Source organism: Ictalurus furcatus, chromosome 1, assembly GCF_023375685.1.
Source record: "Ictalurus furcatus strain D&B chromosome 1, Billie_1.0, whole genome shotgun sequence".
In the NCBI taxonomy this organism is placed as follows: Eukaryota; Metazoa; Chordata; class Actinopteri; order Siluriformes; family Ictaluridae; genus Ictalurus; species Ictalurus furcatus.
Window position 1 is genome coordinate 27,386,659 of NC_071255.1, and position 22,095 is coordinate 27,408,753.

Genomic DNA, 22,095 nt, shown 5'->3' on the forward strand with positions numbered 1-22,095 from the left:
GTGTGCTGTTATAGAAAACTAATCAATGATGGGATGGTTTGATGTCCGTTGATTATGTTTCAGTAACAGCATACCCTGAAGTGTGTGGTTCCTCTAAAACCTCAGCTATTTGCTCATGGTAATGTGTTCATTTAATTAAAGAATGATGCATCATACTGTTCATCAGTTTATAACTGTGGTTTGTGTTGTAAAATGTCAATGAAACAAGTTATTTCTTAGTTCCTGTTATCATTAATGACACAGCAGCACTTTTTTCTCTCTCTTAAAACTAATTAAAGTGAAAAATGTGTCTTGTAATATTACTGACAAATGTTATTATGTAAATTTAACCAACTTAACCTTAGGGGCAGGGGCAGCAGCAGGGGCAGGGGCAAGGGCAGCTCAGTGGTTAAGATGTTGGACTATTGCTCAGAAGGTTGTAAGTTCAAATCCACCAAGCTCCTACAGCTGGGCCCTTGAGCAAGGCCCTTAACCCTTAACTGCCCAGTTGTATAAACGAGAAAAATGTAAGTTGCTCTGGAGAAAGGCGTCTGCCAAATGCCATAAATGTAAATGTAACACCTTCTGACCAATCAGAATGAAGCATTCAACAGTGCTGTGGTATAATAGTACATAACACATCTGCTCATGTTTTCAGTGACCATACCACGCTAGACCTTGTCTCAAACTGCATTGCATGCAAATTGCTGATTAAATTTGAGGATTATTAATCATGGAAGTGTCAGCACTAGCATACTTACTGCAGGTAATTTTTGGATTGTTAGCAAAGGTTTATCCTACATTACACCGGTTACACTTGGTTTATACCTAATGCTTTAATCCAGGAGATTGGTTTCCTTATGCCTATCCCTGATTTGTCTACGTTAGCATATCTGGTGTCTGCTAAAGGAGCTGAAATCCAGTGTGGGACTGAAACACGGTGATATCATTGTGCTTTAGGATGCCCATGGCAAGTGGACGACTAATCCCTAACATTCCCAGTGGAAATCTGTGGCTTGGAACTAATGAGATTTCTAAAACCCCATCTCAATATCTGACAAGAACAAAAGGGGCCTCTGCCGGTTCTCAGCACAGCATCACATTTAACTCATTAATAAGTTATTAACGTGCAAACGGAATGATAATGCTGTTGAAATCAGAGTGCATTTTAGTTCAGCGCTGATAAGTAGTAAAACAGTTAGATTTAATCACTTCGCTCATGTGTTAGAGAGGTTATATGTGTGAGAGTTTGTTCTAAAGACCTTTGGTCCTCATGCAGAACTGTACAGAGGTTGAAATACGTTCAGCATGGACAAGCCCAAATTGTGGTGAATTATCTGACAAACATGAGCTATAAATCGTTACCAAAACAGCGCTTCCTCATTTAGAAGATTCTCCAGCCCTAATCTCATTTTTGACAGTTAGAGTAGCGCAGATAGCATCTCACTACCGGCGTTTTTCTGACAAATTGCTCATGCGGAGCTAGCATGACTACGGCTGTTTCCAAACACCCATTAAACCATAATTATTTCACCGATTAGCCCAGTCTTAATAAGTCCATAAAGTAGGAAAATGTAGTAAAGAAGATTGAAGCGCAGAAAAATGATAATCGTGTCGGAGGCAAATAAAGAAGAAAGGAAGTGTAGCATAATGTGAGTGAATGAGAAAAGAGGGCAGTAAACGATCAAACGAAAAGAAAGCAAGGGAATCAGTCCCAAGGCTCCTAAAAGCATTCAGGGCAAAATGGTATTGATCATCGCAACATCAAGGAAATAATACAAACAGTGTGCTGTGGTATAAAAATGTGCTCTTTGTTTTTCTCATAGTGAAGAAGCTTGGCCTGATTGTACTAGTTTTGTTCAGGTCCTGTGAGTGTGGACCAAGTAATGAGAGAGTTCAAGAGCAAGCCACTAGGGGTAATTAGTCAGGGGATCATCAGGCCCAGAGCTTTCCACGTATCTGGGGCACTCAAGATGGGACTGTTGGCTTGCAAGAAGGAATAAAGCCTTTTTTGTGCTGCATGGTTTACATCTTAAAGCTCTCAGTAAATTTTAATGTACAAAATATCTACAAATCTTTAAGACGATGCTGAATTTCCTAAGGTTGCAGATGAGTTCTGGAGTATTTAGCTCTGTTCAGCACAGTGCGATTGTTTCTCTGAGCTGATATTATCGGATCATTGAGTAATTTGGCAGCGACTGGAAGCTGGTTAATGGAGAATTACTAACATGTGCATTTGCCTGTCTGTGTGTGTGCGTGTGTGTGTGTGGGTGTGTGTGGGTGTTGGCTGTCTTTCAGGTTAAGTGTTGCAAGTACTGGCCAGATGACACAGAGATCTACCGGGACATGAAGGTGACACTGATCGAGACACAGCTGCTCTCAGAATATGTCATTCGAACCTTCGCTGTGGAAAAGGTACAGGCTAGTAATTTGGATTTGGAAACTTATTATATTAAAAGACTGAAATGGAATGAAAAAATGAAAAAAAAAATCACAAATGTTTGGGGTTTTGTGAATCAGTTTAAAACTGAAATGCAGGAGAACCAAAAAAAACATTTTGTTGTTGTTGTTGTTGTTACATCTGTCCGGTTTTGCATTAAACTCCTGCTTTGTGTGCAACTGAATTCTGGGTCTGTGTAGGTGTGTGACAGGGTGCATGTGTGTGAGGGTGTGAATCACGGGCCTTCTAGCTCTATTTCACTCCTTCTCATCCTCCTACAAATGCACAAACCTTAAGACACACACACTGACACACACACAAACACCACAGATGCTTAGAGATGATACTTGTGGGAGTTTGAATGGAGTAGTGTGCCAACAGACCTCACTCTTAAACTATCTTTGTGTGTGTCTGTGTGTGTGTGTTTGCTCGTTTGTTCACTGCAGCGAGGAGCTCATGAGATCAGGGAGATCAGGCAGTTCCATTTCACTGGCTGGCCGGACCACGGAGTACCGTACCACGCTACAGGCCTGCTGGGCTTCATCCGCAGAGTCAAATCCAAGAGCCCAGCTAATGCCGGCCCAATGGTGGTCCACTGCAGGTCAGAAGATAACGATACAGCCATTCTGTAGCAGTGTGGATCTCATACTGTTTAGTCCGTAGATATAAACAGAAATCGATGACTGTATTATGCTCCTCACAGTTCCATGTACTCTGTATTCTGTGTAAATGATTTGTCCTTGAATGTGAACTGGTTTTCTGACACACACGTCCGTTATCTGGCACGCAGCGCTGGTGCTGGCCGTACGGGCTGCTTTATCGTCATTGACATCATGTTGGACATGGCTGAGCGTGAGGGTGTGGTGGACATCTATAACTGCGTGCGAGAGCTCCGCTCACGTAGGGTCAACATGGTCCAGACCGAGGTACTGCAACCAAACGACTACACACCACCCTCGAACAAAACACATACTCAAAACATTCGTACTGACTCAGAACACGTAAGACCTAGAAACACCCATCTCTTCAAACCGCAAATGAACTTTTGTATAAATCTACAAGTCATTCCGTGCAAACGTTATGCTCGTTATTTTATTTCTGAGTGAAAGGTTTGAGTGAAAATCTCAAGTTTATTTCACCTCTGGCTTGAAGGGGTGGTCCAAGAAACCTTCAGAATTAAAAAAACAAGCAAGATTCACATGGCATAAATATAGTTTTTGCCTAACGATAACGTCTGATTTTTTTTTTTCTAAGACGTTTTCAATTCACATTTAAACCACTTTCACATGTCGTCTTACCAGTATGTTTTCTTGTTGCTGTTCGTGACACAGGTCGAGCAAAAATACTGCAATTAAGCTTGTAGCTTGTAGTTGTTGGTATGTTGGTAAGCAGGGAAGTGCTTATTTCTGCTCAATCTGTGTATGCACCAGCTTAAAGGAATTAAATAATGAACCCAAATTAATTTCTTGACAGCATATAAAACTCAGTTAGTGTTTAATTAGTTTTGCAAATTGAAGCAGATGGGTAAAAACAAATACAAAGTAGTTTCGAAAGCTACTAAAGTGATTTGTAGTACATATGTACCGGTTTATATTGAACACATTAGGGGGAAACGGACATTTTCCCTGAGTGTTTAAACACCCAGGACGTAATTAAATAATGGACTAAATATCATTAAAATGGTATGGTGCTGTAAAAACAGAACAGCTGGTATTACTCTTCTATTTCTCAATATGAGCAAACTCTGAATCAGTTTGAACGGTAAATCCGTGCCAAGGACATGAGAGTGAGCAGTGATGCTACAGTAGACTTGCCTGAAAGCCACTGACCCTGGTGCCTGGACTTTTGTCAAAAAATGACATCTCAAGACATTTTCGCAAATGTCACTTCATGAAAGATTAACGTCAGGCAAGCAGGTCTGAGTGCCTGTAGAGGCAGAAAGGTGGAGGAGTGACTGATGGCCTTGTGGTGGCTTCCAAGCCACCTGGAAATTAAGTTTGATCGAGGTAGATATAATGATAATCTAAAAAAATACTGTTGAATGTGGTGACAGTGCACATATTCACATATTTGTAATATATAGTCTGGTAATGGTAAATGGTCTGTACTTATATAGCACCTTTTTTTTTTGACCTTAGCGGTTCCAAAGCGCTTAACACTATGTCTCATTCACCCATTCACACACACACACACTCTCACACACCAGTGGTAGCAGAGCTGCCATGCAAGGCGCTAACTTGTAATTGTGAGCAACTTGGGGTTCAGTGTCTTGCCCAAGGATACTTTGGTATGTGGAGTCATGTGGGCCGGGAATCGAACCACCAACCCTACGATTAGTGGACAACCCACTCTTCCAACTGAACCACAGCCACCCATGTATGTTACTGAAATATAATTATAAATGATCATACATTCATTTACACAACAGGTATTTCCAGTTGACTAATTTGATTGGATAAGCGGCGATCCAAGAGTGATTCCAAGAGTGCTGGTACAGTTCACTGTGTGTATGACGCCAGTTAAAAAACAGTCCACACAGGATTTCGTGGAGTTGTTTTGTTTTTTTTTGCATGTGATTGTTGCAGCCAAAAAATGCCTGATTTAGAGTTTTTTATACTTTTTTTTCAGAAAGCTAGACGAAATTGCAATCGCATGAAAATGTTTTGCGCAGCCTTTCACAGTGATGTTTGCCGGTAAATGAGACCTTCTAGCTGTACTCGTGTTCGACGCACGTGAATCGAAGAGGACTTTGGTTGAATGTGCGTTGTGATGACGTCACATGACACGTCTTTAAAAATCATCGGTAATTAAAAAACATTGCAAGCTCCTCTGAATATTGCAGAGTTTGCTCAATTTTGCGTTCATTTCTGCGATCGCGAAATCGCTAAATCCTGGAGGTAGTGATAGAATTTAAATTCCAGCAATAGTTTGTTACATTAAAACCGTTATTGCACAGTCAGTCGGTACATTGCATGGCAACATGCAACACTCTGTCCAGCTCTCAACTCTTTTTGTTGACAGGGCAAAAATAAACGAAATACTTGGCCATTGTGTCTGAAGTGTCACTTACTTGATATCACTTGTTGTTTATAGAACTGTTGTATAAATCAATATCACACTCGCAGTTGTACTGTTTGTACTGAATATCACAGGTAATCACAGCCATGCTTATAATCAATGCAACATTCTTGCTCATGTGATATTGCTGAATTATATCAAAGTGATGTTGGCCAGAAGATGTTCATAACAGGAACTAACTTGACACATGGACATAAAACATTAAATGTAACTACAAACAGTTCAAAATGATGCATCATTGATTATTAAAATCACTGTCTTCTAAGAGAAATAAAACAATTCAGGTTGAGCTGGTATTGGAATAGGAACAGGAACAATCCACTTTGAGGTGGTAACATTATGCCTCATTGCGTTTTGTTCCTTATATTATTGTTTATATAATAGTATTCATTTTAGTTATTATAAAAATACTGGCTCACAGTGGCTTAGTGGTTAGCACATTTGCCTCACACCTTCTATGTGTGCGGCTTTGCATGTTCTCCCCGTGCTGCAGTGGTTTCCTTCGGGTACTCCGGTTTCCTCCCCCAGTCCAAAGACATGCATGGTAGGCTGATTGGCATGTCCAAATTGTCCGCAGTGTATGAATGGGTGTGTGAATGTGTAAGTGATTGTGCCCTGCGATGGATTGGCGCACCATCCAAGGTGTACCCCACCTTGTGCCCGATGCTCCCTGGGATAGGCTCCAGGTTTCCCCTTGACCCAGTAGGATAAGCGGTATAGAAAATGGATGGATGGATGGATTATAAAATACTTATTTATATTAAATGTGTCGTTGTTTTTTGTTTGTTTGTTTGTTTTTGTTTTAGTAAATTGTTTTCTCATAATTTTTTACTACTTTTGTTTGGTTTTGTTTTACTTTCAGGAGCAGTATGTGTTCATCCATGACGCCATCTTGGAGGCGTGTTTGTGCGGTGACACCACCGTTCCAGCCAATCAGCTGCGTTCAGTGTATTATGACATGAACCGTCTAGATCCTCAGACCAACTCCAGCCAAATTAAAGAGGAGTTCAGAGTGAGTGTGTTTGTGTCTTGGACTGCATGTCAGCACCAGCGAGTATGAAAACATGCTTATTCGCGTTTAAAGGTTACAGTATTAATATTGTGAATGTTGGATTGTGTTGATACTCAGACTCTGAACATGGTCACGCCGACACTGCGCGTAGAGGACTGCAGCATTGCTCTGCTGCCGAGGAACCATGAGAAGAACCGGTGCATGGATGTGCTACCACCTGACCGCTGTCTGCCCTTCCTTATCACTATTGATGGCGAGAGCAGCAACTACATCAACGCTGCCCTCATGGATGTATGTACATAAACACTGCTACAAGCTTCTGATAGAGTTCATGAGAAAAACGTTTCCCTTAAGGTTTTTTTCTATGATTCGTCATGTGTGAACAAGACATCTTTAGCTTCGACAGCGTGTCTTTCTCGTATATTACATTTAGTTTCCTTTGCATCACATTATCAACATTGTTAGTATAGAGTAGAGTGGCAATGAAAGTGTATTTATTCACCAAAAGACATGAAAACATAAACAAGATACTTTTTTAATGTGATGCTACACTACCAAAGAGCCAGAAAAAATAAGAGTAGGGAATGGAAAACATTAGAGCAAAAGAGATTTGAGTAGAAAGCAAAGAAAGCCAGTGGGAGAGACATATGGAGCGAGCGAGAGAGAGCAGTGGACATATCAGATTCCTCAATTCAGCAGTACTCGCTTGTCCATTTGGGACAATAAATTGCACATTCTTCCCTATAATAATCACTTGTTTTTTTCCAGAAAGCCAAAGCAGATCAGTGGGGGGAGCAAACATGATAAATGGGAACTACTTCGCTCAATATGCCATGCACAATTATGTGCTTATTGAGAATGATTAAAAAACAGATGGTTTTGATTTATTCCACTGTCATGCAAATGCATAAAACAAATTCACAAACGTGGATGGTTTTTTTGGGGGGGATTTTTTTTTCCACCATACGACTTCATCTAGATTGCTTTTATGGAAAATATGTTCAAAGACCAGTAACAGAGCATTTATTTTCATTAGAGCAAATGGAAATGTCAGTAGCAGTAGCACGGAATAAGGGCATAACAAGCAAAAACGTCGGAAATGAAAAGCCTCTTACATCAATTAGTTAACTAAAGACATTCATATTCTCAGTGTACAGCAAATCTTGCAAGAAAAAGTGCTGACACCCTCGCTTTTTCTTACACACGCTCTCATTTTATTCACGGTCTCCTTCTTTTCTGTCTCTGGATCACTCTACAGAGCTACAAGCAACCATCTGCTTTCATCGTTACCCAGCATCCTTTGCCCAACACTGTAAAAGACTTCTGGAGGCTGGTCCTGGACTACCACTGCACATCTATAGTAATGCTGAATGATGTGGATCCTGCTCAGGTACTGTGTGTGTGTGTGTGTGTGTGTTTACATTTCTCTTCCACTTCTCTGTCTTACACACATGAGCGGTCTACTCTCATTATGCAAATGCAGCAGGTTAGCCAGGGGACAAGCTGGTCAGCATCAAAGCCCAAACTCACACCTTATCCACACTGCACTGTCAGGGAGAGCCTTCCAGCTTCCACTACCACTGTGGCCTGTACACTAATCTCTATAAAGAGATTATAAAGAGATTATAGTCCTGTTTAGTGTGGCTCAAGGTCCCTTTCCTGAACCTTCAAATTAACTGTTCCTCAGTGGTGGTATGAACTTCCAACCTCAATCTGGACTGCAGAATCTGTCACTATTTTCAAAAAACGGCTAAAGACCCACCTCTTCCGTCAGCACTTAACTAACCCCTAAAACGGCAACCCCACATTATTTAAAAAATAATAATAATAAAACAAAAAAACATACTCTGGCTCTTCCACCTCTACTCTTTGCTTTTCTAGAACTCAATTAAAGATCATGTATGGTAGCACTACTTGTATTGTTCTCCGCTTGATATATCGCTTTGCTTGTATTTCCTCATTTGTAAGTCACTTTGGATAAAAGCGTCTGCTAAATGAATAAATGTAAATGTAAATGTTTGCACTTGGTCATTTCATGAGCATGTGGATGGACTCTGGATAGAAATGCTTTAAGAACAGATTTAAATCTAGTCCAAGGTGCATTTTAGCCACATCACACACCTGTCCATGCTACGTTTGTCCACCCTTTCAAGACTATCGTAGTTGGTGCCTTCAAGAAAACTAAAAACATGCAGATTCACAATTTTTGATCTGGTGACCATCTTTTGCAAATTGGCTAGAAACAAAGCACAGAGCTTGAAGAAGTTCTGTGGGGAGCTTGAAGAAGTTGGTGAAGTGTTAGAAGCTAGCTTGTATAATAATAATACATGATACAGCTATTAGACTGGCTAACCAGAGACACATTTGATTTCCTGTGTAAAGGTGTACATGTGGTGATTCAGTGCTTGAAAATGGGGCAGCAGGAAATGGCCACAACTGGAAGAAGGCAGCAACAAAAAACCCAAAATGTAGTCAGCGATAACTTGGCAATGAGAGTGAGGGGAATACACAAAGAGCAATTACAGTGAATGGATGACAGATGTGTGTTAGTGATGTGTCCTTTGCAAACCGAGTGAACTTTTTGAGGTGAACATTCAGAGCCGACTCACACATGAGCTATTTGTTTTATTTTTTTCCCCCTATTCTATTATTTTCTTTCACTCTTGCATTGTAATGTAATTAAAATGCTTCTATGAGCTGTTGGTTAGTGTGAATCGTGAGACATGTGTTTGACTCTCAGCTGTGAGTATGAGGCAGCATGACGGAGGATCCACTGCGCTATTCCTTGTTAAAAATGTGCTGTATGTAATCAAGTGTATCAGTATTAATGGAAATGACGCACAGACACAGCAAGCACAATAACATGAATGCAGGGATGCTTGTAATGTCTTGCTGATTCTACAATGATTTAAAGCGATTGGGTAAAATACAATGCAAAGTGATGTTATGTTGTTAATTAGATGCTAGAGTAAGATTTGATGAAGCAATTTCAGCTATAGTTACACAAGGAAGAATAATCACTGGACCAACTGGAACACAGAATGTCATTTGGGAGCCGAAAGCCTCGGCTCTTACTGGTGAGCTGAACCAGCTGAAATGATCTGACTCACTGAAAAGAGCTTGAGCAAGAATGACTGGTGGGAAGCAATGGTGGGTGTGGTTGCTGGCACAGGGTTCTGGGAATTGGAGTTCCTGGAAGATAGGGTATTCATAACATTATCAGGATACAATTTAGATAGAAGTCACATGAAAAGACCAGATTGTTGTTTACATTTACATTGACATTTATTCATTTAGCAGGCGCTTTTATCCAAAGTGACTTACAAATGTGGAAATACAAGCAAAGCGATATATCAAGTGGAGAACAATACAAGTAGTGCTACTATACAAGATTTATAATTGAGTTCTAGAAAAGCAAAGTGCACAGAGTAGAGGTGTGAGACCCAGAGTAAGGGTTTTTTTTTTGTTTTTTGTTTTTTAAGGATAATGTGGGGTTGGCGTTTTAGGGGTTAGGTGTTCACAGAAGAGGTGGGTTTTTTGCCGTTTTTTAAGATAGTGAGATTCTGTGGTCTGGATTGAGGTTGGAAGTTCTTTCCACCACTGAGGGACAGATAGTGTGAAGGGTCTGGAAAAGGACGTTGAGCCACACTGAGTAGGCACTACTAAGCGTCAGTCATTAACCGATTGTTCCTATATCAGCCAGCCTGTAATATACTTATAAGTGTTTTAACCCATGTACTGTAATGTTATTATAGTGATATCAAACTAAAATATTTGTTCTCACAGCAAACTAAAGAATAAATGGTGCATTGTTGAGGGAAGTGGTAGCTAAACAGTTCAAGCCCCCAAGCCGGGCCCTTCCCTTGAAAAGGCCCTTAACCCTATCTGCTCCAGGGGTACTGAATCAATGTCTGACCCTGCACTCTGACCCCAGCTTCCTAACCAGCTGGAATATGCGAGAAAAGAATTTCACTCTGCTGTAATGTATATGTAACAAATAAAGGCTTATTCTTGTTGTATTGCTGTAATAAAAAGAATGGCTGTATAGTGATGGGGGCTGATATGCATGTTTTTGTGCAGCTGTGTCCACAGTACTGGCCTGAGAATGGTGTACACAGGCATGGACCTATCCAGGTGGAGTTTGTATCTGCCGATCTAGAGGAGGATATTATTAGTAGGATATTCCGCATCTATAATGCTGCACGGGTAAATGCACTTTACGAATGCGCACACAGGCACGACTGATCATATTGATTTGCTTAATGCTTGATTTGTGAGACAGCTGTTGATCTCAATCTTTCATTGTTGTCAGCCACAGGACGGGTACCGCATGGTCCAACAGTTTCAGTTCCTGGGCTGGCCCATGTACCGAGACACACCTGTGTCCAAGCGCTCATTCCTCAAACTAATCCGGCAGGTGGACAAGTGGCAGGAGGAGTACGACGGAGGAGAGGGACGCACTGTGGTGCACTGCCTGTGAGTCCTTCTCTCTCTCTCTCTCTCTCTCTCTCTCTGTCTCTCTCTTTATCAATTTCTGTCACACATGAACAGACACATTCACACACAGGTAAAAGGGACATAGCAAAGTGGGCAATTACATATCGTCTATAAACAGAATTGAAACTCATCTACAGCCCTATTTGAGCTGTAGGAGGTTCGCTAATGTAGCTGTAAAGGATTTGGAGAGGATGTCTGTGTAAGTATCTGTGTCATTTGCCAAATTACCACAGTTTAGCCCGGATGTACATGTCAGGGTTACACGACAGGCATAACACTCAGTAACAGTAATAACACGGTACACAGCCATGTCTGTTACTCGCTTTACTGATTATATTACAGTGCGATTGATTCGAACAAGATTATTATCACACAGAGAGCTGTGTGTTCAGCAAATTACATAAGATCGTTTACTTTGTAATTATTGTCACTGGATTTTTCAGACTACAGACATTGTGGTTTGGTGCTGGATTAAAATCACAAATACAGCTCAGACAGGGCTTTAGTGAGGGTTTTGTGTCTATTTGTGATGGTAAGCACTGCTAATCTAACAAAATGTTGTTGTTGTTGTTGTGGTTTTTTAAATCAATACGTTTATAAATGCCTCGTTTTGTCCAGATATGTCACACAGAATCATAGTGTGCTATAGGAATGGCAGCGTTGTCTTAGGTCATGTGGTGGTGGAGTTAATACATAAATTCAAATCAAACCTCATTCACCAGATTTAGCCCAAGCCTCTCCTGTGAGGCTGTGTGTGTGTGTGTGTGTGTGTGTGTGTGCATACAATCATACCACTACCTTATCTCGCCTCGCATTTCGTAGGGATCAGTATGGTAGGCAGATTCAGTGGCGGCCTGCTTCCCCGAGGCCCTGCCTAGGTAGGAAATGAGATCAGCTTGCTTGCTTGAGAGAGAGAGAGAGAGAGAGAGAGAGAGAGAGAGAGAGAGAGTGTGCATGTGTGTGTGTGGACTGGGCTGAAGTGGAGCTAATCTGGCCCAGAACTCCTGAGACCAGGCCTCCATTCCCATCCCATCCACTGAGCCACCACGAAAAGAGGATCCATGTGACTCTCATTAGATTCCCGGCCAGATTCCAATCTCACAACCCTCTCACACACATACACAACCATGTACACACACACACACACACACACATACACACGTTCTTTCTCCCACATTCAGACAGCAGAGGCTTCTTTAAGCAGTATCACAGTATGTTACCCACTCTGTCCATTTTACCATCTGCAGAAGTGCAAGTAATTAGCAAACTAAAGGGCTGCTTGCCCTAACAGTCCACACTATAACGTTCGTTTAAAACACGATCTATGACATTTCATGGCCTTTGGGGATTAAAAGAGGCTCTACAAGTTAAATGGTAATGTTTACTGAAAGCCACAGTCAGTACTCCAAACTTCTGAGGCATGAAAACTTGAGCTGTGGCATGTAATAGGAAACAGGAAACAGTCCCACTGAAGCTTTTAACTCGCTGTGTGTCAGAGCTTTGAGGTTTTGCACAACAGCAGGGGATCAGAGGGAGAAGAGCGCCACCTAGAGGTTACTCCACAGAACTTGATTGTACATTAGTGCATTGAAAAATGATTCATTTAGCAGAACTATATATATACATATATATGAGCAATAAAGTAAATATGAGCAAAGAAGGCTGTGAAAAATTGTCTTTATTGTTTAGCCTTTTGATCTTTCATTCAGAAAATTCACAAAAATACTCTGCTCTCATGGATAACAAACAATTGCAAAGACAACACAGGTTTATAAAAAAAAATATCTTTGTTAAACATAGGTGTGCAACAATTATTGGCACCCTTTTAGTCAATATGCTGTGCTACCTCCCTTTGCCAAGTTAACAGCTCTGAGTCTTCTCCTGTAACGCCTGATGAGGTTGGAAAATACATGGCCAGGGATCTGAGACCGTTCCTCCATACAGATATCCATGAGAGCAGAGTATTTTTGTGAATTATTTTAACAAAAGATCAAAAGGTTAAACAAAAAAGACAATTCACAGCCTTCTTTGCTCATATTTACCAAGGGTGCCAATATTAGTAGAGGGCACTGTATAGTTCAGATGTACCTAAACATGGGAATATTCTATATTCAGTGGTGAAGCCTTTGGGCTATTGATCAGAAGGTTGTGTGTTTAAATGCCAACACTGCCAAGCTGCCGTGGTTGGGTCCTTAACCCTCAAATGCTCTCCTGTCTCAGTTGCATGTTACTTTGAATGAAAGCATCGGCCAAATGAGTAAACGTATGCGATTACATGGTAGATAATAAAACATGCTTTTTCATGCATTGTCATTTTCTCTTTCTCTCTCTCTCTCTCTCTCTCTCTCTCTCGCTGTCATTAGGAATGGAGGTGGACGAAGTGGGACTTTCTGTGCAATCAGTATTGTGTGTGAGATGCTACGGCACCAGCGCTCTGTGGACGTGTTCCATGCTGTCAAAACGCTGAGGAACAACAAGCCCAACATGGTAGATCTCTTGGTAAGCACCGTCACTGGGGACCAGCACAGATTTTATGCAAAATGCTTCAATTCACATATCTCCAGCTCATTATGCTGTGTACAGATGACAGACAGATCACACAAATCTTTCTGATGTACGCATTACTCTCAGGACACTGTATTCTTCCCTGATGCTTTTAAGATTGCATTAAGGATTATTAAGATAAATAGAAAAATGACAGTATAAGATATGGATTTTAATCTTTTCTGTGAAACACAGATAACTGATCAGTCTTTTGCTCTTTGTCAGGCTTGCTACACAGTTCTAGAATTATTGGCACCCAAGGTAAATATGGGTAAAACGGGTATGAAAAATGTCTTTGTGGGTGATTAGCTTCATCTCACACTGAAAGTCTAACCTCTAATTGCGAAGTCTAACCTTGATTGACATAAATGTATTCTAAGAAAACAACAATGATCAAAAATATTTTTAAGAAAACCACATGTGTCCAAATTATTGGCATCCTGCATTTAGTACTGTGTGATAATATAGCAGCATTCAGTCTTCTGTAGATTGGAGAATACAGAGTAAGGAATCTGGGAAAGTACTGAGTACAGAATATCACAGTTCTCAATCCTCAAAAGCCTGATTCTGCAGTCACTGGGCCATTTTTGTATGGATTTGTATGTTTTGTTTTATTATCCCTCTGTAAGATCATAACATGACCCAGGTATAGCTTCTTGGCAGAGACAGCCAGATACAGTCCCCTCTGAAACTATTGGAACTGCACGGCCAATTCATTTGTTTGTGCTATAGACCAAAAACATTTGGGTTTGAGATTAAAAGATGGGTATGAGACGAGAGTTTAGGATTTCAGCTTTTATTTCCTGGTATTTGCATCTAGATGTGTTAAACAACATAAAACATAGAACCTTTTGTATCAGACAACCCAATTTTTATGTGAGCAAAAGTATAGGAACATATAAGTCTTGAAGTAAATTAAAGTTAATAACACTTTATATTTGATTGCATATCCCTTGCTTGCAGTAACTGCAACAAGCCTACAACTGATTGACATCACCAAATTGTTGGTTTCTTCTTTCATGATGCTTTTCCAGGCTTTTAATGCAGCCTCTTTCAGTTGTTGTTTTCTCTTCAGAAGATGAAATGCATGCTAAGCTGGGTTAAGGTCTGGTGATTGACTTGGCCGGTCTAAAACCTTCCACTTTTTCCGCCTGATGAAATCTTTGTTGAGTTTGCAGTGCGTTTTGGATCACTGTCATGATAAAGTTCCTCCTGATTAATTTGGCTGCATTTCTCTGTAAATTGTCAGACAGACTGTTTCTGTAAACTTCTGAATTCATTCTGCTGCTACCATCTTGAGTTACATCATCAGTAAAGATTAGTGAGCCTGTTCCAGAAGCAGCCATGCATGGCTTGTGCCATGACACTACCTCCACCGTGCTTCACAGATGAGCTTATATGTTTTATGAATTCCAATTTTATATTTCCGATTCTTACTGCCAATGAGCGGTTTGCATCTTGTGGTATGGCCTCTATATTTCAATGTCTTCAAACGATGGGTTGTGATACTTTCACCCCTGCACCATGGAGGTTGTTGGTGATGTCACTGACTGTTGTTTTGGGCTTTTGTTGTTTTCCTTGCTCGACCCCTTCGGTATCTGTTGCTCAGTACCCCAGTGGGTTCTTTCTTTTTCAGGACATTCCAAATTGTTATATTGCCTATTCCCAATATTTGTGCAATGCCTCTGATTGATTTTCCTTCTTTTGTCAATCAATATGGCTTGCTTTTCTCCCATAGACAGCTCTCTGATCTTCATGTTGGCTTATCCTTTTTAACAAAAAATGTCTTCACAGGTGAAACTGAAGGCTAAAACGAAGAGTAGATATTCAGAGCTATTTATTGTTCAAACAGTCAATCTAACAGGACACACCAGGGGAACAAGAAACACCTGTCAGTCACATGCTCCAATATTTTTGCTTGCCTACAAATTGGGTGATCTAAGACTATGTTTTATGTCGTTTAACACATCTACATATAAATACCAGGAAAGAAAAGCTTAAATTCAAAACTCTCTTCTCATATCCATCTTTTGATCTCAAACCCAAATGTCTTCAGTCTACAGCAAAAATAACTGAATTGGCTTTGCCTTTCCAATAGTTTTGGAGGGGCTGTATTCATTTAAAATCTTCTGATACTGCATTTATTCCATAATGCTGTGTATCCTAACAGCGTTTTCAGAGACTTTTGAGGAAAAACAGCTCCAAAACTTCACCATACTTAACAGTGAGGATTGGGTTCTCTTCTGCATAACCGTCCTTCTTTTTAAGAATTTCTGTGGCAATAATTGGGCTTTGTTCAAAAATCTATCTTTGATGAGGGTTTAATATTTTCTTAGAATAAAATTACATCATAAAAGGTTAGATCGCTCTCATATTTTCATTGTCGGATTAAGCTAATTATCTACAAAGATCTAAAAATTATCTAAAAAAATCTACATGTTATCATAAAAAAAAAATTGCCCACTGTGCCAATAATTCTGTAGCAGACTGTAAGCTTTGATATACAGATTATTATTTTTTTGGTTTGTTGGTTTTAGCCACTCAGGGATTTATCTATAAGGCTTGACGCTGACATTACCACTGACATTATATGTATTTTTCTTATTCCTAAGTTTGAGAGGATTCTTGATATAAATTATTAATCATTATAAATTATCAATAAAGGATTATTGATTGATATACTAGATGTGTCTCAATCTCAGACACTTCATCATCTGTTTGTTTTTTTTCTTTTTGGGAATAATTCACAAAGTATATAATTGCTCAGTTATCATGAGTGCATGACTTCAATCTTTTGTATTAGGATGAAATTCTTCTAGCAGCTGAGATTTATTATCATGCTGTACATCTTATACTACCAGTGAATACAAAACAATCAATGTCTAGTCATAGTAACGGTGTTCTCAATTGACCCTTTCTATATATTAACAATTTTGTGATACTGTTATGCAATAAATAGGTCTATTGAATTCTGTTATTATATTTCCATTGATGGTTATGTTCTGCATTTTCAGGATCAGTATAAATTCTGCTATGAAGTGGCACTGGAGTACTTGAATTCAGGCTAAGTTGTCCAGATGCGGCTGTCCCCCTTCCTGTTCCTTGCTGTCCCCCGGCCCTTTCTTTCCTCGGATAGAGACTATACCACACATGAATGTTGAAGCGCTGGACTGGAAATGTGAGGAGGTGTGTTGCTCGGACCGCTGTGGCTATGATATTGGCTGAATGTGGCCAGGAAATGGTCTTCAGGGTCGAACCAGAGGACCGCACGCTTGCACTGCCCAGCTGAACTGTCCACAGTTGAACCTTGAACTCTTACCCTGTTCCCTCACTTGTCCCTTCTGCTCTCTGTATGTACATTTCAGCGTGAGTTGGACAGGTCACACACTCCCCGCACTCACGTGACACATCTTCTATTCCACGAGCACACTGATGTACTTTACTCCCAAGCTGTCCACGTTTCACCACTGCTTAATATGTTTCGGCAGGTTTTTTTATGTTTTTTTTTTTTTTTGTCCCTCTTCTTGCCTGTGACACCTCTGTCTTGCCTTTTTATCCTCGGTGGATGATAGCTGTCATTTCCATTTTTGTGGGGAATGCGATATATGCTAAAGTGGCTGTGTTTATTTTTAATTACAGATTTTTTTTATTTTATTTTTTTTGTTGTGAATTAAATTTGAGGCAGAATGACTTGTAGCTGAAGTTCAAAATGGCATTAAGAGCACGGATCCTAAAGGTTGCATTGACATTATTGTGATTGCTTGTGAAATGTTGTTGTGTTAATTGTTGAAGCGAACCACAAGCAAGCTTAATGTCATGTCAAAAGATCCAAAGCTTATATTTGTGACCATTTGTTAATACTGTAAATACTTGAAGGTTGACAGATTATTTATTCATTGAAGGGTTTTTTTTGTTTGTTTTTTTGTTTGTTGTTTGTTTTTTTGTTTTGCTTTTGTTTTTTGTTGTTTTGTTTTTTATTTTTATTTTTGTGAAGCACATTGAGTGACAATCATGTTTTTATTTGGTCATTATTATTTTTCTCTTTTGTCAGGCTTGGCATAATAATGGTGACCAGGATGTGATGTTATGTTTTTATTTATCTTATATGGAAAAAAAAAATTACAAATACATACATATCTATACTGAGCTGTTGGTTCTTTCTACTTTTTATGCCCTAGAGCTGAATATACAATATAGGGTGTCCCAAAAGTCTCCATACATAGGGGACTATGTACGCTAGCACCACGTTGGTTGTGCCTTCGTCAGCGGATGTTCGTGGATGTGCGCTTCTCGGTCAGTCTGCAGCACTTCCAGTCTTTTTGAATTTGTTAATAAGTTTGGCAGCAGTATCGTGTGTGATGTGTTTGCCATGTTTCTTGTTAAAGTCCATCACAACCTTGCGACATATCCAGCCATGAGAATGATTTCAATATGTTCTTCTTTTGTCAAAGGCATTCTTAAAGGATATCTGAAAAAGTATATATAATATAAACCATGTATGAAACACATTTTGCTAAAAAGTATCAATTTCCCCTATGTATGGAGAATTTTGGGACACCCTGTAGGTTCAGTGTAGTCTGTAAGTGGTGATACGATTTGGTTTTCATTGTAATTCCAGCATACTAAATATAAAAATAGTTATAATTTGAGGGTTTTTAGAGATTTACTGGGTGAGACAACTTTTTATATGCATTCCTCCCATTTTTGAGGATCATTAGTCCAGGACAATTGCATTTGTTCATTTTTGAGAGAGTAGAGAAGGCCATCATGAAGCTGGAAACAGATAAAACATGAAGTGTGGGAAAAGATCATCAAGATCTTGGAATAAGAAAATAGTCTAAATACCTTCAATCATGAAAAAAAATAGCTGTTGAACTGTCAGGTATGTATTAAGGAAAGTGTCAAACAACAAAGAGAACCTCAAGAACAGAGGGGGAAAGTACATTTAAAAACCTTTAGAGTTAAGTGGACAGATGTACCTGTACCTGAGTAATGTAATGAAGAACATGTGCAGATATAAATGAGCCACTCATGATCCAAAACATCATCAGCATGAAACATTGGCATTGGCGGGTGTGGGTCCCAGTTGATTATATGATTGCAAACAGCCATAAAATGAAACCTATAGAGCTTAAGCTAGCACAAACCTCTGAGGTACAACCTTCAAAAGACAAGGGTAGGAACTCATTGAATTCCTAGAGCTTCACTTATATAAGACATTACCCAAACAAGTCATGACAATACCCAAACGTTTTTATTTACAAAACATTTACAAAACCTCTACAGTACATTCTTTGTAAACACACACGAAGTCCAACTTTGGTCCCCAGATTGTGAACAGTGTCATGTGGGATGTGTTTGCCATGTTTCCTGTTAAAGTCCGTCACAACCTTGTGACAGCTTCCTGATCCAGCCGTGAGAATGATTTCAATACATTCTTCTTTTGTCAAAGGCATTCTTAAAGGTTATCTGAAAAAAAAAATTATAAAACATTTTGGAAGACATTTAGCTAAAAAGTGTTCTTTTCCCCTATGTATTGAGACTTTTGGAACACCCTGTACTATATAGTTTTTGGTGGTCTGAAAGTTGAATGTTCAGTTACAGTACATTCCTAGTCTGAACTGAATACAAATACATTATTCAGAAAATGATGTATTCTAAACAGATATAAATACAGATACGAACAGGATTCGCATTGTTAGTTTATGTGAACAATGCCTTTATCATTCATCATTAGTAACTGCCTGGTCAGGGTCACAGTACTTTAAATAGGCTACTAGTTAGAAAATATCACAAGCAGGTACGAACAAAAATAATAACTGTGAGAGCATGATGTAATAACTGTTCTACGCACACAAAATCCCTCTGATACAGATATAGATATTGGATCACTAAACATTGCAATAATAATTACACTCCAAGTCCAGACTAACAAGCAACAATCGAAGCAACGAGTTATCAGAAGACAACATAAGATATTTAGTTATATACAGAACAATGTAAAAACCCACACAAACAGTGGAAGGCTCAGCGATACAAAGCACCTAGATAATCTTCAAACTTCAGAGTGGTCAAATAGCCAACAATTTTTAAGCGTATCAAATAATAGTTTCAGGAAATATAGAAATAATACAAAAGATAGTTAACAAAAAGGACAGTTTGTAACCTAAAGCCTAAATAAATCAAAACCTGTGAAGTAATGCAAATGTCAATTGATACAAGGTAAGTGAAGAGAAAATAAAGGTGATATCTTTCTTTGAACATGGGTAATATCAAGGTTTTAATTTTGCTGATCAGCAGTATGATCTTTTGTACACTGTTTCTAGGAGTTGGTTATTCGAGTGACACTCTAAGGAGGATATACCGTAACTGACCTTGAATAAAAACCTGCCAGAGCTCATTGGTTTATATGGTGAGACATGCTGACCTCCAATCTGCGTTCATTAAGTAAGGAATAAAACACGACAAGGTGGTGTGATGCTGCTCCCGAGGTTCTGAGGTTGATTATTTTCCGTTGTACCATTTTATAAAGCATTGAAATTGGAGACTCGTTCCAAAAGTTTAAAATAAACTTCACCATATTAAGAATTGCACGTTTTTTAAAATCCATTTATGTGAGCATGCACTATACGTAAGTCCCTGTCTAAATTGTAACTATAATAATAAGAAAGAATAATGTATTAGAACAAGCACATATTATAAATCCTGCAGATTTGAACAGAGGTGTTGTTTTAAAAAATGAATCAACACCTTCTGACCAATCAGACTCAAGAATTCAATAGTGCTGTAGTATAAGTAGAGTTATTAAACATCACAGCAGGTTTAGCTGAATTATCCAATCCAACATTACAGGTTTATGAATCAGAACGTCTAAGAAGACACTAATGTTTCCCGTATAATGCTTGTATTTCACACTGCATGTTGTACAAAAGCCATTTGAGGACACTGTATGGGAGGACATAACAACGCTATTGTCAAAGAGGTTGGAGAAAAAGCAATATTTTGAAAATCAGCATGTGATAACTGTTTCCTCATCCAAGCTGAAGGTCTCAAAACCTTCTCAGCTGCTTCCTGTCAGAGGGCATGCTGTGCCACTGCATAATATAAAATGCCAAAACCAACAGGGCAGTTCCTGTTTTATGTCTTAGTGTGTGTGTGTGTGCGCGTGTGTGTTTGATTTGCTTTTTCAGACTGCTGAACATGGATGTTGATTTCATATTCCCCCTGGCAGACTGGTTAAATATAGCACCCAGAAGAGGACTAGTGGATATCATGGTTTTGATATTACAGCTACATTTTTGTGTAGGAATGGATCAGAGAAGCAGTATAATAATTTTTGTGTGTGACAAACAGTATAAAATTGAAATACACTATATGGCCAAAAGTATGTGGACACCCGACCAGCACACTCACATGTAGGTCTTACCACAAAGTTGGAATCACACAATTTTACAATTTGTATTTGTATGCTGTCACATTACGATTTCCCTTCAATGGAAATAAGAATGACAGTTTATTATAATTATTATTATTATTATTATTATAACAGATTATTCCAGTATGATAATGTCCCTGTGCACAAGGCTGGCGTGCAAGAACTCGAATGGCTTGTACAGAGCCCTGACCTCAACCCACACACCAGGCCTCCTCACCTGACATCAAGTCCTGACCTCACTAATACTCGTGTGGCTGAATGAGCACAAATCCTCACAGCCACGTTCCAAAATCTACTGGGCGACTAAATCTGGAACTGGATGCTCAATAAACATATATAGGTGTGATGATCAGGTGTCCACAAACCTTTGGAAATATAATGTATATGGGAAAGAGAAAGCTTAAAGCAGACACTTTTATTTAAAGCAATGTAGTGAAGTGAAGTTTAATACAATCCAAACGTATCATTGAAGCTTAGGGGTCTTGCTCAATTTTTCAACAGTGGCTCTCCTTGTTAGTCTGTCAACTGCTATCAACTTTTTTTTAGATTAGCACTGAAGGGTGAGAAGGAAACTTTCCCAAAAGTTTCCCAATTCCCAGGGAGTTCACTCGGATACTAGTGTAAACTGTAACATGTAAATGATGATTGCACACTACTCAATGCACACATTCATATCTAGGGGCTATTTAGACTCACTAAAGCTCCTATTTAGACTCACTAAAGCTCCTGTCAGCATGTTTTTGTGGGTGGGAGGAAACCAGAGAATCCTGTTGCACTTTTATATAAATGCTACAATTCAAACATCTGATCTAAAAAGAGATTAAATGCAATATTCCTGTATTCAAATCATTACAATATCCTTTTAACTAAAATAAACATGAAATTATGCAACTACCTACATATCCTTGCATAGATCATTGTGTAGATAGAGCTGTTTTCCATGGAGACTGTTTTCCATGGAGACTTTTTACATTTGGTCTACTCTCACTCTTTCACAATTTACAGTGTTCTAGATCAAGCAGTGTTTCCCTTATGCATTCATTCATTCATTCATATTCAGTAGCTGCTTTCTCTTGGTCAGGATCACAGTTCATTCATACTTAGGGACAG

The 22,095-nt window shown here is 39.2% G+C and overlaps 1 protein-coding gene across 10 annotated transcripts in view; it reads left to right on the top strand.

The window, feature by feature from the left end:
* Positions 1 to 17,696, top strand: part of LOC128613893 (receptor-type tyrosine-protein phosphatase mu-like) — a 235,340-nt gene extending 217,644 nt beyond the window's left edge. For all 10 annotated transcript variants that reach the window (XM_053635055.1, XM_053635064.1, XM_053635095.1 and 7 more), the window contains 10 exons: positions 2,278 to 2,394; positions 2,866 to 3,020; positions 3,210 to 3,345; positions 6,360 to 6,509; positions 6,627 to 6,800; positions 7,768 to 7,899; positions 10,590 to 10,715; positions 10,822 to 10,985; positions 13,370 to 13,505; positions 16,565 to 17,696. In XM_053635055.1, the coding sequence (XP_053491030.1) occupies positions 2,278 to 2,394; positions 2,866 to 3,020; positions 3,210 to 3,345; positions 6,360 to 6,509; positions 6,627 to 6,800; positions 7,768 to 7,899; positions 10,590 to 10,715; positions 10,822 to 10,985; positions 13,370 to 13,505; positions 16,565 to 16,618 (1,344 nt within the window). In that variant the 3' untranslated portion in view covers positions 16,619 to 17,696. The remainder of the gene's footprint in view (positions 1 to 2,277; positions 2,395 to 2,865; positions 3,021 to 3,209; positions 3,346 to 6,359; positions 6,510 to 6,626; positions 6,801 to 7,767; positions 7,900 to 10,589; positions 10,716 to 10,821; positions 10,986 to 13,369; positions 13,506 to 16,564) is intronic.
* The last annotated feature ends 4,399 nt before the right edge of the window (positions 17,697 to 22,095 follow it).